The sequence below is a fragment of the Macrobrachium rosenbergii genome, chromosome 9 (assembly GCF_040412425.1).
Source record: "Macrobrachium rosenbergii isolate ZJJX-2024 chromosome 9, ASM4041242v1, whole genome shotgun sequence".
Lineage (NCBI taxonomy): Eukaryota > Metazoa > Arthropoda > Malacostraca > Decapoda > Palaemonidae > Macrobrachium > Macrobrachium rosenbergii.
The window spans coordinates 12462662-12477661 of NC_089749.1; the positions used below are offsets into that span (position 1 = coordinate 12462662).

General features: G+C 34.4%; 1 protein-coding gene across 1 annotated transcript in view; it reads left to right on the forward strand.

Annotated features, from left to right (window-relative positions):
* Ten-a (tenascin accessory) overlaps nucleotides 1-15000 on the forward strand; it is a 1082171-nt gene that overhangs the window by 550541 nt on the left and 516630 nt on the right. The window contains 5 exon segments of the mRNA XM_067108410.1: nucleotides 10076-10296; nucleotides 10299-10317; nucleotides 10320-10396; nucleotides 10399-10420; nucleotides 10423-10527. Of these exon segments, the coding sequence (XP_066964511.1) occupies nucleotides 10076-10296; nucleotides 10299-10317; nucleotides 10320-10396; nucleotides 10399-10420; nucleotides 10423-10527 (444 nt within the window).

Below are 15000 nucleotides of genomic sequence, written 5' to 3' on the forward strand. Positions count from 1 at the left end.
AAGGATTTTTTCGTTGTTTTGCGTTTTTTACACTGAGGTTTTGCTCCGGTATTTTTTCGTTGTTTAACTGAATTAGGAAATAAATTTAAGTTCCGTTGTTTCCAGACCCCTAAAAATTCGTTTCTTATTGAATGATAACTGCTTAATGACAATAATTTCATCAATAATTTCATCTTACAAAAATGGCATATGCTTTTCTCCTTACAATTATAATGGCAATGTTTTTTTCTCTTTACTCTTTACAAACTGGAAATATTGTTCTCCTGTTCTTTACTGAACTACTGAAAATGATTTTTAATCCTCTTTCCTCTCTCTCTCTCTCTCTCTCTCTCTCTCTCTCTCTCTCTCTCTCTCTCTCTCTCTCTCTCTCTCTCTGTGCTATTCAATGGCTCAGGAACGTGTATGTGTGTGTGTGTGTGTCTGTGTTTGTGTGTGCACTGTACCGCGTCTGACTCAAACCATTAAAACGGAGAGAGAGATAAAAGAAGCGATTGTATATGCGATTTCCCGTGTGCTTTTAATGAGAGTGATATGCGCGGTAGGCTACTGGGAGCTTTGAGCCTTTCGTACGTTATCCCACTTTTTATTTTTTTTTTTTACTTTTTTTTTCTCGTGTGCCCGAAGGAAGAGGAAGAGGAGGAGGGGGAGGAGGAGGAGAAAGGAGAGGAAGAGACAGGAATGGCGGGGTGGGGGAGGATTTGGAGGAGAGGTGGAAACGTGGAGAGGCAGAGAGAGAGAGAGAGAGAAATTATTTGCCGAGCCGGATTTTCTTGGAAAATTTGCTTTCGGGAAATGAACTCCGGCAAATATGCCTGTTGACATTTGAGAGTGGCCGTGTATACACAACAGAGAGATAAAGGCATCGCCAAGTGGCCTTGTTCTCGCATCAAAGAAGATCCGGTGTGTGTTCGAAAATGTGCCTTTCTAATGTCAATATGCTCTGCGCGTACGGTCTGTTTGAGACGAGTTCGGCGAGCGGCCGTGGACGAATTGGCATGGGAGCCAAGGCAAGAAGGGGTTTGATGCTTGGTGCTGCTTGCTGCTTGCTGTGTCTTCTGGCTTTTTTTTTATTTTTTTTATTATTCGGTTTCGCTTTTTTATATGGGGAAAGAGAAAGGGGGTGGTTGGATACTGGGGATCTGGTTTTAAATTCGATGTTTCAGGTGTTATTAGGTGGTTGCCTGAGGAGCGTTTCATGTCCATTGATGATGATACATATTTATATATATATATATATATATATATATATATATATATATATATATATATATATATATATATAACCACAGGGTGTATTACTGATCGATACAGTGAAAAGCATATCTCTTTTGAACAAAATCTCTGTCAGATACTGGTCCTATTTAAATGGGGACAGTGAGTCCTTGAAAGTATATATATATCTATTTGAACAAATATATATATATATATACCATCCTATTTAAATGAGATCCTGTTATTTTTATATTTTATATATATATATATAAAATTTTATATATATATATATATATATATATATATAATATATACAGATATATATAAATATAATTGTTTGTGTGTATATTGCTAAATCAATTTCCTTAGTTTATTTGGTGTAATCAGGGAGCAGCTAAACCTATCAAGTATTTGCCTTTTGAACCGAGAGTATTCTATGTGCTCACTAAACGACTTTGACATAAATCATACAAAACAACAGTATCAGTACGCGTAGCGATGCCATAAATAGAAGTGCGTATATTTGTTTATGTATGTTTCACATGTATTTATCCTGGTGTGATTATTTTCACAGTGAAGTACAACACCCGACTTCAAGGCGCTTTTGTGTATCGGCATTAATGAACAATGGCCATTGTGCAACACGAATAGAAAAAAAAACACGCTCTTGTGCAGTCCTCACTGTAAGGATTACTGTTGACAGAATCTGACAGGAGAGGGACAATAAGCCGATGTGGCTATGTCGTCCCCTCCTCCTCCTCCTCCTCCTCCTCCTCCTCCTCCTCCTCCTCCTCCTCCTCCTCTCCGTTTCCTCCCACTGCGGTCTGAACCATGTCATTCCTCCGCCTTCCCAAGCGCTCTTTGGTACTATCCTCTTTTATTACCCCCTCCCCATTCCCCTTCCTCTCTCTCTCTCTCTCTCTCTCTCTCTCTCTCTCTTGTCTCTCTTCCTACTCTGTTCTCTCGTGGTTTTTAGCTGCTTTTTAATCCGTTCTCTTCTGTTGGCTTCGGGCGTTTTTTTCTTTGAGATTGCCGAATTATGCTTTGTCTCTTTGTTGGTTTGTTCATTGTGCCTCGAGAATGATTCAACAGAAATATGGTCATCATTGCCTCCTTTATCTGCTGCTCCTTATATTTTGTATTTGAGCTGATTATTATTATTGTGCTTTGCCTCTTTCGAGTGGAAAGGAGTAATGGGAAAGTCTCTGTTTGACGAAGAGGAGGAGAATCGTTGTAGGAAATGGACCAGGAATTTTGACGATGCCCGTTTGTAAATGAAATAGTTTGAACATTGGTTTTAGCTTGTTATTTTACTGTCGTTGTTATGGTTTAGGCTTTAGCTTCTTAGTTAAATGTTGATATTGTGGTTTTAGCTTCTTATTTTAGTGTTATTATTATGGTTTTAGCTTCTTATTTTAGTGTTATTATTATGGTTTTAGCTTATTTTATTTTATTATTATGTTTTAGCTTATTTTAGTTTTATTATTATGGTTTATTTTTTAGTTTTATTATTATGGTTTTAGCTTATTTTAGTGTTATTATTATGGTTTTAGCTTCTTATTTTAGTGTTATTATGGTTTTAGCTTCTTATTTTAGTGTTATTATGGTTTTAGCTTCTTATTTTATTTATTATTATGGTTTTATTATTATGGTTTTAGCTTCTTATTTTAGTGTTATTATTATGGTTTTAGCTTATTTTAGTGTTCTTTTGGTTTTAGTGTTATTTTTTGTTATTTTATGGTTTTAGCTTCTTATTTTAGTTTATTATTATGGTTTTAGCTTCTTATTTTATTATTATGGTTTTATTATTTATGGGTTTTAGCTTATTTTAGTGTTATTATTATGGTTTTAGCTTCTTATTTTAGTGTTATTATTATGGTTTTAGCTTTTTATTTTAGTGTTATTATTATGGTTTTAGCTTCTTATTTTAGTGTTATTATTATGGTTTTAGCTTCTTATTTTAGTTTTATTATTATGGTTTTAGTTATGTTCTTATTATGGTTTTAGCTTTTATTTTAGTGTTATTATTATGGTTTTAGCTTATTTTAGTGTTATTATTATGGTTTTAGCTTCTTATTTTAGTGTTATTATTAGGTTTTATTTTATGTTATGGGTTTTAGCTTCTTATTTTAGTGTTATTATTATGGTTTTAGCTTCTTTAGTGTTATTATTTTTAGTGTTATTATTATGGTTTTAGCTTCTTATTTTAGTGTTATTATTATGGTTTAAGCTTCTTGTTTTAGTGTTACTATTACGATTTCAGCTTAGCTTCTAATTTTATTATTATTGTGGTTTAAGCTTCTTATTTTAGTGTTATTGTTATGGTTTGAGCTTCTTATTGTAATGTAATTATTATGATAAAAGCTTTTTAATTTAGTGTTCTCATCATGTTTTAAGCTTATTATTTTAGTGTTGTCATCATGGTTTTAGCTTCAAATTTTATGGTAATTATTCTCTGTAGGTGGAATAATTTAGTTGGTCAGTTCCTGTCCAGATCGAGGATTATTTAGGAAGTTCTTTAAACATTGTTCTGATAACAGGTTTACGAAATAATTGTTTTTACATTGACGCGAACCATTTGAATTTTTAATAACTATCTAGTGCCATGCAACTAAACTGAAGTAAATGGTGTGTAGGCAAACCATATTTAAATGAGCAGTGATATATTAAGTTGTAAGTCACCCACATTGTTAAAGCTCGTCATGTTCTGTAGATGACCAGTAGCAATGGGACCTGAGTGTATTATGACAGTAATTATTTATTGATATATGATTTCCTCAAAATTTGTAATTGTAATGATTTTATATGAAAGTTTGCTCAGCACAGACTCAGTACGGTGAGAAAACTGGAGGTGACTTAGTAAAGAATAATAATAATAATAATAATAATAATAATAATAATAATAATAATAATAATAATAATAATAATAATTTCTTGGAATGACTTTACCGTGACAGCCATGTTAATAATAATAATAATAATAATAATAATAATAATAATAATAACAATAATGGTAGTAGCAGTAGTAGCGATGACAATCATTTTATGAAAACAGTAATAATCAAATAATCAAGGATCTTATTATTATTATTATTATTATTATTATTATTATTATTATTATTATTATTATTATTATTATTATTATTATTATTATTATTATTATTATTCGTTCTTCGGAATGTCCAAACCCAAAAGGAAAAAGGAAAACAAAAAGTATATTGGAACCCCACTCGTTCACCCGAACTGCCATTTAGGCGAACCTGCAATACGCAGCAAAATTGTTGCTTTACAAGCCTGAAGAGAGAGAGAGAGAGAGAGAGAGAGAGAGAGAGAGAGAGAGAGAATGCAGATACTTTGACGTCGTGAGGGGTCTTTGATGTTCTTGTGTTTTATTTTTTTTTTTTTTTTATTTCTTTTTATTTCTTTCGCAGGGGAAGATTTGAAGCCGAAGCAAGGCAATACTAATGTTTACACATTGTTGGATTCATTGTTTGCATGTTGTTGTTGCCTGTGTCGTCGCCGACTCTCTCTCTCTCTCTCTCTCTCTCTCTCTCCATTCGAGCGTTCATTATTTCCCTTATCTAGCTGTGTATCTTTACCTATCAGTCTATCTATATGACATCGTTCTTTAACTCCCCCCGTTATCAGGTACTCTCTCTCTCTCTCTCTCTCTCTCTCTCTCTCTCTCTCTCTCTCTCTCTCTCTCTCTCTCTCTCTCTCTTATATTCATTGGAGCATCTATCTTTTCTATTATCTATATGTCTATTTATCTATCTTCAGTTTTCATCCCTTCTTCGTCAGTTTGCTCTCTCTCTCTCTCTCTCTCTCTCTCTCTCTCTCTCTCTCTCTCTCTCTCTCTCTCTCTCTCTCTCTCTCTCTGATGTTTGTTTTTTCGACTGAACATAAAAGGAACAAGATGATGAGTTTGGATCAGTATGGGAGAGAGAGATTCCTTTTAAAATGCCCCCAGTAATGAAGCGTAAATGGAAGAATAATTCACAGATATGAGAGAGAGAGAGAGAGAGAGAGAGAGAGAGAGAGAGAGAGAGAGAGAGAGAGAGAGAGAGAGAGAGAGAGAGATGCTTATGCAGAGACTGTGGTATTTTCATTATAAAAATATTAACTGTCCAGGATTCTTGAATGACTGTCGATGTAGGTTTTTTTATATATATTTTTAAAGGGCATTTTTAAAGGGTTGTTTTTCATATTGTTTACTGGGTGAAAAGATAGGTTCGTTTATTTTGTATGTGTGTCTCTTTGTAAGAAAGAGAGAGATGTTCTCTTTCGCGTACATATAGTTTTTCATTACAAAATATAGAAATCAGTTATACATCAGCAAATAAAAGTTACTTTTGCAAATATTTTTGACAAGATAAACCAACGGATATTGAAATGGAGATATAGTGTTTATCCTTTTGTTTTACATTTCCCATTTCCCTGCACACTGTCGGATCACTTAAATAAATAAATTAAACTAAATGTTGTGGGATACAATCTTTTGCTCCCCCTGAGAAGCACTGAATAGAGAACTCATGGAAAAGGAAAATGGACAAAAACAAAATCATATTAAATATGATATGGGATAGAACCTTTTGCTCCCCCTGAGAAGCACTGAACGGAAAAAACTTATGTAAAAAAAATGAAGCTTCGTATAAAAAAAATTATTTTTTCCTATCTGGAGAATTTCAGAGTCGAATGTGAAGAAAACGGTCGATCAGGGATCTGGAGAGAAAAGATGAAGGCACACACACTGCCTTTTGTTTTTAGCCTTTTTCAAAACTAAAGAAAGAAGCTCAGAGAACAACAGCGGAGCATTTCCTGAGCGCGATTGTTCTTTTGGAGGGCTATCGGGTGTTTTAAATGAGAGAGAGAGAGAAAATTTATTTTCAGTGCTGGAATGTTTTTATTATTGAGCTAGTTGTCTGTCAGCGTGTTGTGTTAGCAGTATTTAAAAAAATACTGGTGGTCAAAGGTCATTCAGAGGTCAGAGTCCCTTTTCGTTGAATTTTAATTATGTGATTTGTCGTAATGGATTTCAGCATTAATTTGGTGTATATATATATATATATATATATATATATATATATATATATATATATATATATATATATATATATACATACATATATATGTATGTATATATATATATATATATATAATATACAGTATATATATATATATATAATACATATATATATATATATATATACATATATATATATATAGAACAAGATACAGAGAGAGAGAGAGAGAGAGAGAGAGAGAGAAAGTGAATAAATTTTGAAGCAGTACTTACCATGGATAAAAGGAAGCAGAATTCACGAAACTTAGAATTTTGAATCTTTCGGAAGCCAACCACTACGAATCGGTCAGTAACTTCACATGCGTGTGATGGAGAAAAATAAGAAAATTAACTAAAGTGCCTGATAGGTAGCCCCGTTCATTTGGACCAATCTGTAATCAATATGGGGAATATTTTCTTCTATTTTCTTTTCCCTTCAACTGGTTGCAATCGTCCTCGCGTGCTCGGGGTATAGCATGCGATCCGCTCTTAGCTTCCATTAGCAAACCAATATATCATTAGTTCTTTATTTCTTTTTTTATATATATTTCTTTTATGACTGTGTATGAGAGAAGAGGGCTGGCGGCAGGCCGGTACTTCCTTCGCCACTGATTGAAAATGACCCGCCGATTCCCACTTTGGCTTAATAAGTAAAATGAGTAAAAAGTAGTTTTGGGGTTTCCCGAGAGTGTTTTTTTTTTTAGTGAGACGTGAGAATTGGCGTTTAACATTTCTGGTGTTTTTTTTTTGCTGACTTTATCGCTTGTATAATGGGGATTATTATTAACAATGTTGTTTTGTTAAAGTTTTTGTTAAAGTTATTTATATATTATATATATATATATATTTATATATATATATTATATATATATATATATATATATATATATATATATTATATATATATATTAATAGACTATTTCATATATATATATATATATATATATATATATATATATATATATATATATATATCTATTTAATAACAGATTTATATATATATATGACAAATATTCTGTTAAAACAGTTTCTAAGTAGTTAGGCCTTCTTTCCCCATTCTTAGGTAGTTTCTCCCAGCCACATTAAACAATCTGAAGATTTCTGTCACAAGTTGAAAGAAGCACATACACCACTTCACAGCATGAAACTTTTAAGCTTAGATGTAGATTCCGTATTCACAAAAAGTACCAGTACAGGACGTTCTACAGCTTTTTGAGAGAAAAATTAGCTCCTATTCAGATCATTTCCCACTAGCCCTAGATATAAAATAATAAAGCTAGTTGAATTATGTGTGTCAAACAACGTCTTTTCTTTCGGGGAGTCATTCTATAAAAAAAAAAATTCGGGTGCAGCATGGGCAGCCCTTCAAGTCCTGTTTTAGCCAACCTATACGTGGAATAATTTGGGACTGTAATAATAAATACAATAAAACCTAGACATGCTGCGATGAGATAGGGAGATGTTATCCTTTACATTTTGGAATGATAGGTGGGGTAATTTCAACAATTTTTTCAAAAATTAAATGCATCAGTGCCCAACATCTTGATGTTACAATCATTAGAGACGTGACAGAATAAAATTTACCGTATACAGAAAACCAACATTTTCACTTTCATACATTCACTATTTTAGTTATCATGACATTTCCATCAAGATTGGCATCGCCAGCAATTTATTCTTAAGAGTCTTACGGATTTGCTCCCCGGACTTCCTGGAAGAGGAGATTGAACTAATCCGTAAGCAGCTGTCATCTTTAAAGCACCCTGACCATATAACTGAGAAATCGATCCATAAAGCAAACATAATCTTCTACCGTCCCCCTCAAAACAAGAATAGATTAAGAATAGGATTAAGACTGCTGACGCAGACACTTGGAAACTCTAACCCTTTTGTCCTTACCTTCCCAGATACCTTAGCTAAACCTAATTAACATCCAACAAAAAAGCCAGTCCCCAAAGACACAGGAGTATACAAAATCCCTTGCCTGGACTGTGACCAATCCCAAAGTGGTTTTACAGGTAAATCACTTCTCCACAGATTAATACAACATAAACGTTCAGTAAGGTATGGCCAACAGAGCTCATCAAATTTTTAACCACATAAATAACCATAATCACAGAATAAACTGGAATTCGGCACGTATAATTTATAGCAGCAATTGTCTGTTCAAAAGCCAGATGGTAGAATCAGCACTGATCAAACAAAGAAATACAATGAACCTCTCAAAAGGAGCTTGGGACTCGGATATTATTATAGATAAAATCTCCCTCCAACCAGCGATTAAGAAGATTAATGAGAAGCTGTCAACTGGAGTGACGTAACGGCTGACCTCTGGGACTCTTGGTGTAAATGCCGCTTTTCTGTAACTCTTATTTCATTCTTTACCTGCCTGTCGAGGAGACATTTGTTCTGCGAAGAATATAGCATTAACTTTCTACCTTATGGGGTTTTATAGGGTTCCTTATTTATTAGATTATATATATATATATATATATATATATATATATATATATATATATATATATATATATATATATATATATATATATATACACACACACACACACACACATACACTTCCAGTTCCAGTATCTGTCTGCCTGTCTCTGTCTGTGCAAGGGCCAGGCGTTTAGCAACAGCCGAGATCATGGCAAATCACCGCCGAAATCAGCCCCGGGTTAAACCCTCAAGGCAAATACCGAGCTGTTTGTCACTCTCCTCGCGGGTGTTTTGTGTCTGCGGTGCTTGTGTATGTGTGTGTGTGTATGTGACACTGTTTTCGTAGGAATTATAGGGATCATGCGTAACTGTCAACAGTCACGCTCCCACTTCTTGAGAAATGTTCCGGGTGGAATTCTCCTCCGAGGCTAATGCTCCAATAACGTTGTCTTGCTGGTAATCTCGACAGCGCCTCTGCCAAGGCTTAGGTGCAAAGCCTAACCAGGCTGATTTAGTAGTGTACGAGATAGGGCCTTCGGGCTTTGCTCTTCCCCTTGCATGGCACGCGCCCTTCGGAGGAACCTCTTAGGACGTGTCCTTCAGGGATGTCTTTCAGAACTAAATTCTTGCGTGAAGGATGAGTCCTTCTGAATTTTTTTTCTCAGAAACTCGTAGATTCTCAAGAAGGTTACATTCTTCATTGTTCAAGTTTTTTTCCTATATTTTATATATTTATATATATATATATATTTTATTTTACATATATATTTAAATTAGGTCTGTTAATATTTGGCACGAACGCAATATCTATTTTGAAGACAGCCTACCTAATTTGACAAAGCTTTTAGTTTTCTGCTTTGATAATACAAGATTCATTGTAGCTTGACAGAAAATCATTGTAGATCTTGTATCTCTTTACTGTGTTATCCACCTTGAGAAAGAACAATAATTTCTTGTAGGTTTTCCTGGTATATAAGTATTTTCCTTATCAAGTAAAGCTTTCGCCAATCATTTTTGATTGATCTGACCATTTATCCTTTTGAAGGCTTCTCTTGTAGGAGTTGTCTGGAAATTATGATTATAGCCAAGTAAGGCTTAATGTAGAAAAGGTTGTTATAACATCTTTTTAGTGATTATAACCAAGTAGGGCTTAATATGGAATCGCTTGTTATTTGCAGTTTCTTGAGTATTATTGTTATTAGACCATTGTTGTAGCCTTTATATTATTATTATTATTGTTGTTGTTGTTGCTGTATGTTGTAGTTTTAATTTTGTACTTATAGATTTGGCAGTATTTCCACCTGTAGGCTAAACCCGGGCTTTTTCTCTCCCTTCTCCCTTCTCTCCGCCCGCCGCCCGCAGGCGACCGAGGGAGCAACCGATCCCGAGCGACGACGCCCCTCAGCCACACTTCCGACCCGGACCAGGGCGACCCCCTCGATCGTATCCTCCACGACGCCGCCGCCCACGCCCACCCGCACGCCACCCACAACCACAACAACCTCTCCCACTACCGAGGCCAGTACTCGACGGGGTCCGGGGACACAGCGGCGGCGGCTGTGATGAACCAGCTGGGCGGGGGCACCATGGCCACTACTACCAGGAGATCCCCAGGGGGGACTCCACTACGCCAACCACCTGGACGAGTACGACTCGCCCGTCCTCAAGGGCGGGCGCAAGTTCCCCCCTCCTCCGGCAGGAGGATGCAGACGGGGGGTCGTCCCTGTCGTCGTCCGACAACAACTCGGACACGACCTACGCCGAGAGCGACATCAACTCCAGCCTCAGAGCCAAGATGGCCGCCCTCGATAACGGTAAGTGTTGGCAAGGGCGCTCGACAGACGAGCCGCTTTTATGAACTTCTTTCGCCAGAATTTCCACCAGGTCGTTTTTGCTCGCATGCGCCGAGGTGCCTTTGTTCTGCGTGCTTGTTTATGACCCAGTGGTAAGAGATGCTGGCCCTGGGCTGGACGATGCCCAGTGTAAATGTGCTGTTTGTTATCAGCTGAGTTTCGTTGGTACACAGATAAAATATGGACAATGCGTTTAATTATATGTATATATGTATGTATGTATATAAATACTGTATATATAATGTGTATATACATATATATATATTTATGTATATAATAAAATTATATATATATGTATATACATACATATACACATATATATATATATATATATATATATATATATATATATATATATATATATATATATATATTATTCCTATAGTTTCTGAATTCGAAGAATATATTTATTTTCCATTATTAAAAAAAAAAAAAAGGTATTCCTTCTCATACATAGTTATGAAGACGTTCAAGTGTCATCTATGTAAATCGCATAGTTCAGGGAACTTAGTATTACGTTGACTTCACTTCTGAAGCTGGAGAATTAAAAGAAGAGAAATCTTAGAAATAAAAAAAAGTAACCGCGGAAGTAAATATGGAATAGCAGAATTTAAAAACACTTATGACGGAGATTGCTTTTACGGAGTGGGTTTGTCATCCATTAAGTTTTAAAAAATGCCTTTATTCCAAATAAATAGGATAAACTAGGAAGGTCTGTAATAATATTCCACATAAATCGGATAAACTAGGAAGGTCTATGATAATATTCCACAGAAATCGGATAAACTGTGACGGTCTATAATAATATTCCACATAAATCGGATAAAATAGGAAGGTCTATAATAATATTCCACATAAATCGGATAAAATAGGAAGGTCTATAATAATATTCCACATAAATCGGACAAACTAGGAAGGTCTATAATAATATTCCACATAAATCGGATAAACTAGGAAGGTCTATAATAATATTCCACATAAATCGGATAAACTAGGAAGGTCTATAATAATATTCCACATAAATCGGATAAAATAGGAAGGTCCATAATAATATTCCACATAAATCGGATAAAATAGGAAGGTCTATAATAATATTCCACAAAATAAAACTGGAAGGTCTATTGTATTCCATAAATCGTATAAACTAGGAAGGTCTATAATAATTAGATTTCATAAACTAGGAACCTAATAATATGAATAAATCCAAACTAAAAGGTTTATAATAATATTGTTGATAATCTAGTTTATAATAATTTCCATATAAATCGGATAAACTAGGAAGGTCTATAATAGCCTATAAATCGTATAAACTAGTGGTCTATAATAATATTCCTGTATAAATCGGATAAACTATTGCGTTATGTTGCCATAAATCGTTTTGTTTGTTTTACATAAATCGGATAAACTAGGAAGGTCTATAAAATATTCCAGCACTAAATCGGATAAACTAGGATGTTTTTAATAATATTCTAAATCGGATAAACTAGAAGGTCTATAACATTTAAAATGCTGTCATATATTAAACACAAATAAACTAGGAAGGTGTATATCAAATCCACATAAATGCCTTTAAACTAGAGGTCTATAATAATATTCCATATAAATCGGATAAACTAGGAAGGTCTAAATAATATTCCTCATAAATTTAAACTAGGAAGGTCTATATGGGAATTCCACATAAATCGGATACAGGGAAGGTCTATAGTAATATTCCACATAAATCGTATAACCTGCAAGGTGTTTGTGTCAAAAATCATAAACTAGAAGGTCTATAATATTCTGTAGGATAAATGGAAGGGATTGCATCTTCGGCTTAAATTATTTCAAAACCCTAACTCCAAATAAAAGAAATATTGTTGACGTTTTGTTTTAAGAGATTTCAGCTTAGCTGAAATTGTGTATTTGTTGAATAATTCTATTTTTAGTGTTGCCATGTGTTTTGTTTGTTTTATGAAAATTAGGTTAAAAATAAGCACTTTACGGGTGTATGTTTTTTTAATACTAATCCACACGAGACATTTAATGCTGTCATATATAAACCACAAATATATTATATCAAATATATTGCCTTTATAAATATGCTCAAAACTTCTAACCTAGATAGAGTTCGATATGATAGAGGACTATCTATGGCCTAGTAATACCTGCATTTATGTCAAACTCAAAGGGCAGAGGTTTGGTTTATATATATAGATAGCACGTCTTATATAATTCCCTTTGGGTATTATTCCTATACTGTATTTGTTGAATAATATTTGTGTTTATGTGTATATGCAATTTATATATATATATATATATATATATATATATATATATATATATATATATATATAGATATAGATAGATAGATATATATATCTATATACTATCTGTGTATATATATATATATATATATATATATGTGTGCATTTATATATATTATATACACACACAAAACACTAAAAATATTATTCAACAAAACGTTTCAGTAATAACTTACATATAAGAAGAAAGAGAGAGAGAGAGAGAGAGAGAGAGAGAGAGAGAGAGAGAGAGAGAGAGAGAGAGAAATAATTTGAATTTATTCACGCTGCATTTCGTACGAAATCACAAACAAGCACACAAGTAATTCACAAGAATTGCTAAAAAAAAAAAAAAAAATCGTAGACGACCGTTGTAGTTCCCGAAGGAAGACGGCCGGTGTTGTTGTGGGGGGGGTTAGAATATATGAAAGTCCCCGGTTTTATTCCCCTATCGAGGAAAGAAAGAACGGCAGCAGCTTTCGTGATTATATCGCATGGACTGCTTAAGTGTTTCAGGGAATAATGAGAGTGGAACGTTTTAAACTCTGGGAAAAGATGGAGGTCATTTCAATTCTGGCTGAATGGGTTTTACGCCGCGGCCGTTTCCGCTTATTTAGCTTTTCAAAGGTATTTGTTTTTTACTTTTGATTTTTCTCTTTTCTTGCTTGATCTGTTTACTTATTCACTCGATTAATGTTTATCGTTCTTTCATTCGTATATGCTTTCCACTGGACATTAGTATTTTTTATTACTTATTGATTCATTAGATTAATGTGTATCATTCTTTCATTCGCAGATGCTTTCCGTTGGATGTTAGTATTTTTTATGGCTTATTTATTCATTACATTAATGTTTATCATCCTTTCGTTTCTAAATACTTTACACTGAACAGTTGTATTTAGAAGCATTTGAGTATATTTATGGATGAGTTTCATGCTTATATTAATGGTAATGTTTGCGTAAATAACTGAATAGCAGTATAAAAGAAAGCGTTCCAGCCCTCGTGTTCATGTAACTGAGTGTATTAATTTATTTGATAATTGTCTTTTTAAATTTAATTTTACATGTATTACTTGAATGCTATCTATAAATAATGCGTAGATGCCATGGATATAGTTTTAATAAGGTTAGTAATGGATTGGTATATTTCGTTAATTTTTTTTTCACGACCACGGGAATGATTTGTTAATGTAGCTGCCAATAAAATTGTTTCTTGCTTGTTTGCGGAAAGCTCTCTCGATCAGTCTTTTTTCGTGAACGCTTGTATGTTCGTAGATATTTCCGAAAGTTTTCAAAGATTATCTTTCTTGAAATACACGGTGATATGCTTGTTTAAAAATCTCTACGAGTGTATAGGGTGTAGATGGGTTTCTCATAGAAACTCTGTATGATAATAGATATTTTATTTACATTTGCGAATCGGAATGAGCCGAAGCAACAGTATGTGAATGTGTGTGTAAATCTTGCAAATGGTTTACTTGGAAGATTTTCAGTATTTTTACTTAAAATGATTTCATCAGCATGAGATTAGATGTGAATTCCCCGTACCAGTACCTTCCAGGTAAATTCTCTCGACAATAGTTGATTGCTGTATGAAGTCGAGGAAAAGAAAAAAAAGAAATAAAAATGCTAATTCCGCCTCGTGTATTCGGAAATTGATTTTCCGTCGAAGCGGAGTTCTTTCTTCGAAGTCGGGCAGTTTTGAGGCGTCGCTGCTTCGTCTGGTTTGATCAAGTCGAAATCGTATATCCTTCCTTCCGTCTTCTTATTTGTATTCGTCGCAGTCTCCCGGGCGGTCCTTGGTGCCTGTCCTTTATTCCTCTTCATTCTTACTTATTCTTTATTCGTCCGCTTCTTGTTCAGGTTCGCCTTTGTTTCGATTTCGTGCAGTTTAGGCTGTCCAGCCAAGCTTTGGGCCACTGTCGGCCATTCAGCGCTTAAGACAGTGAAAGGAGAATGTGGTCGAGTGGCTGGACAGCAAGATAAAGACATCCACAAAATATCATTCAGCCCTTAAGACTGAAAAGAGGCAGTTTGAGCGGTTGGACAGCAAGACTGAAGAAAGGAAGCAGAAACGGAGGTAAAGTAGAAGGCTGAAATGTGGGTGTGCAGCTGTTGGCCGAAGGGACGCTGTTAAGTCACTTTGGCAATG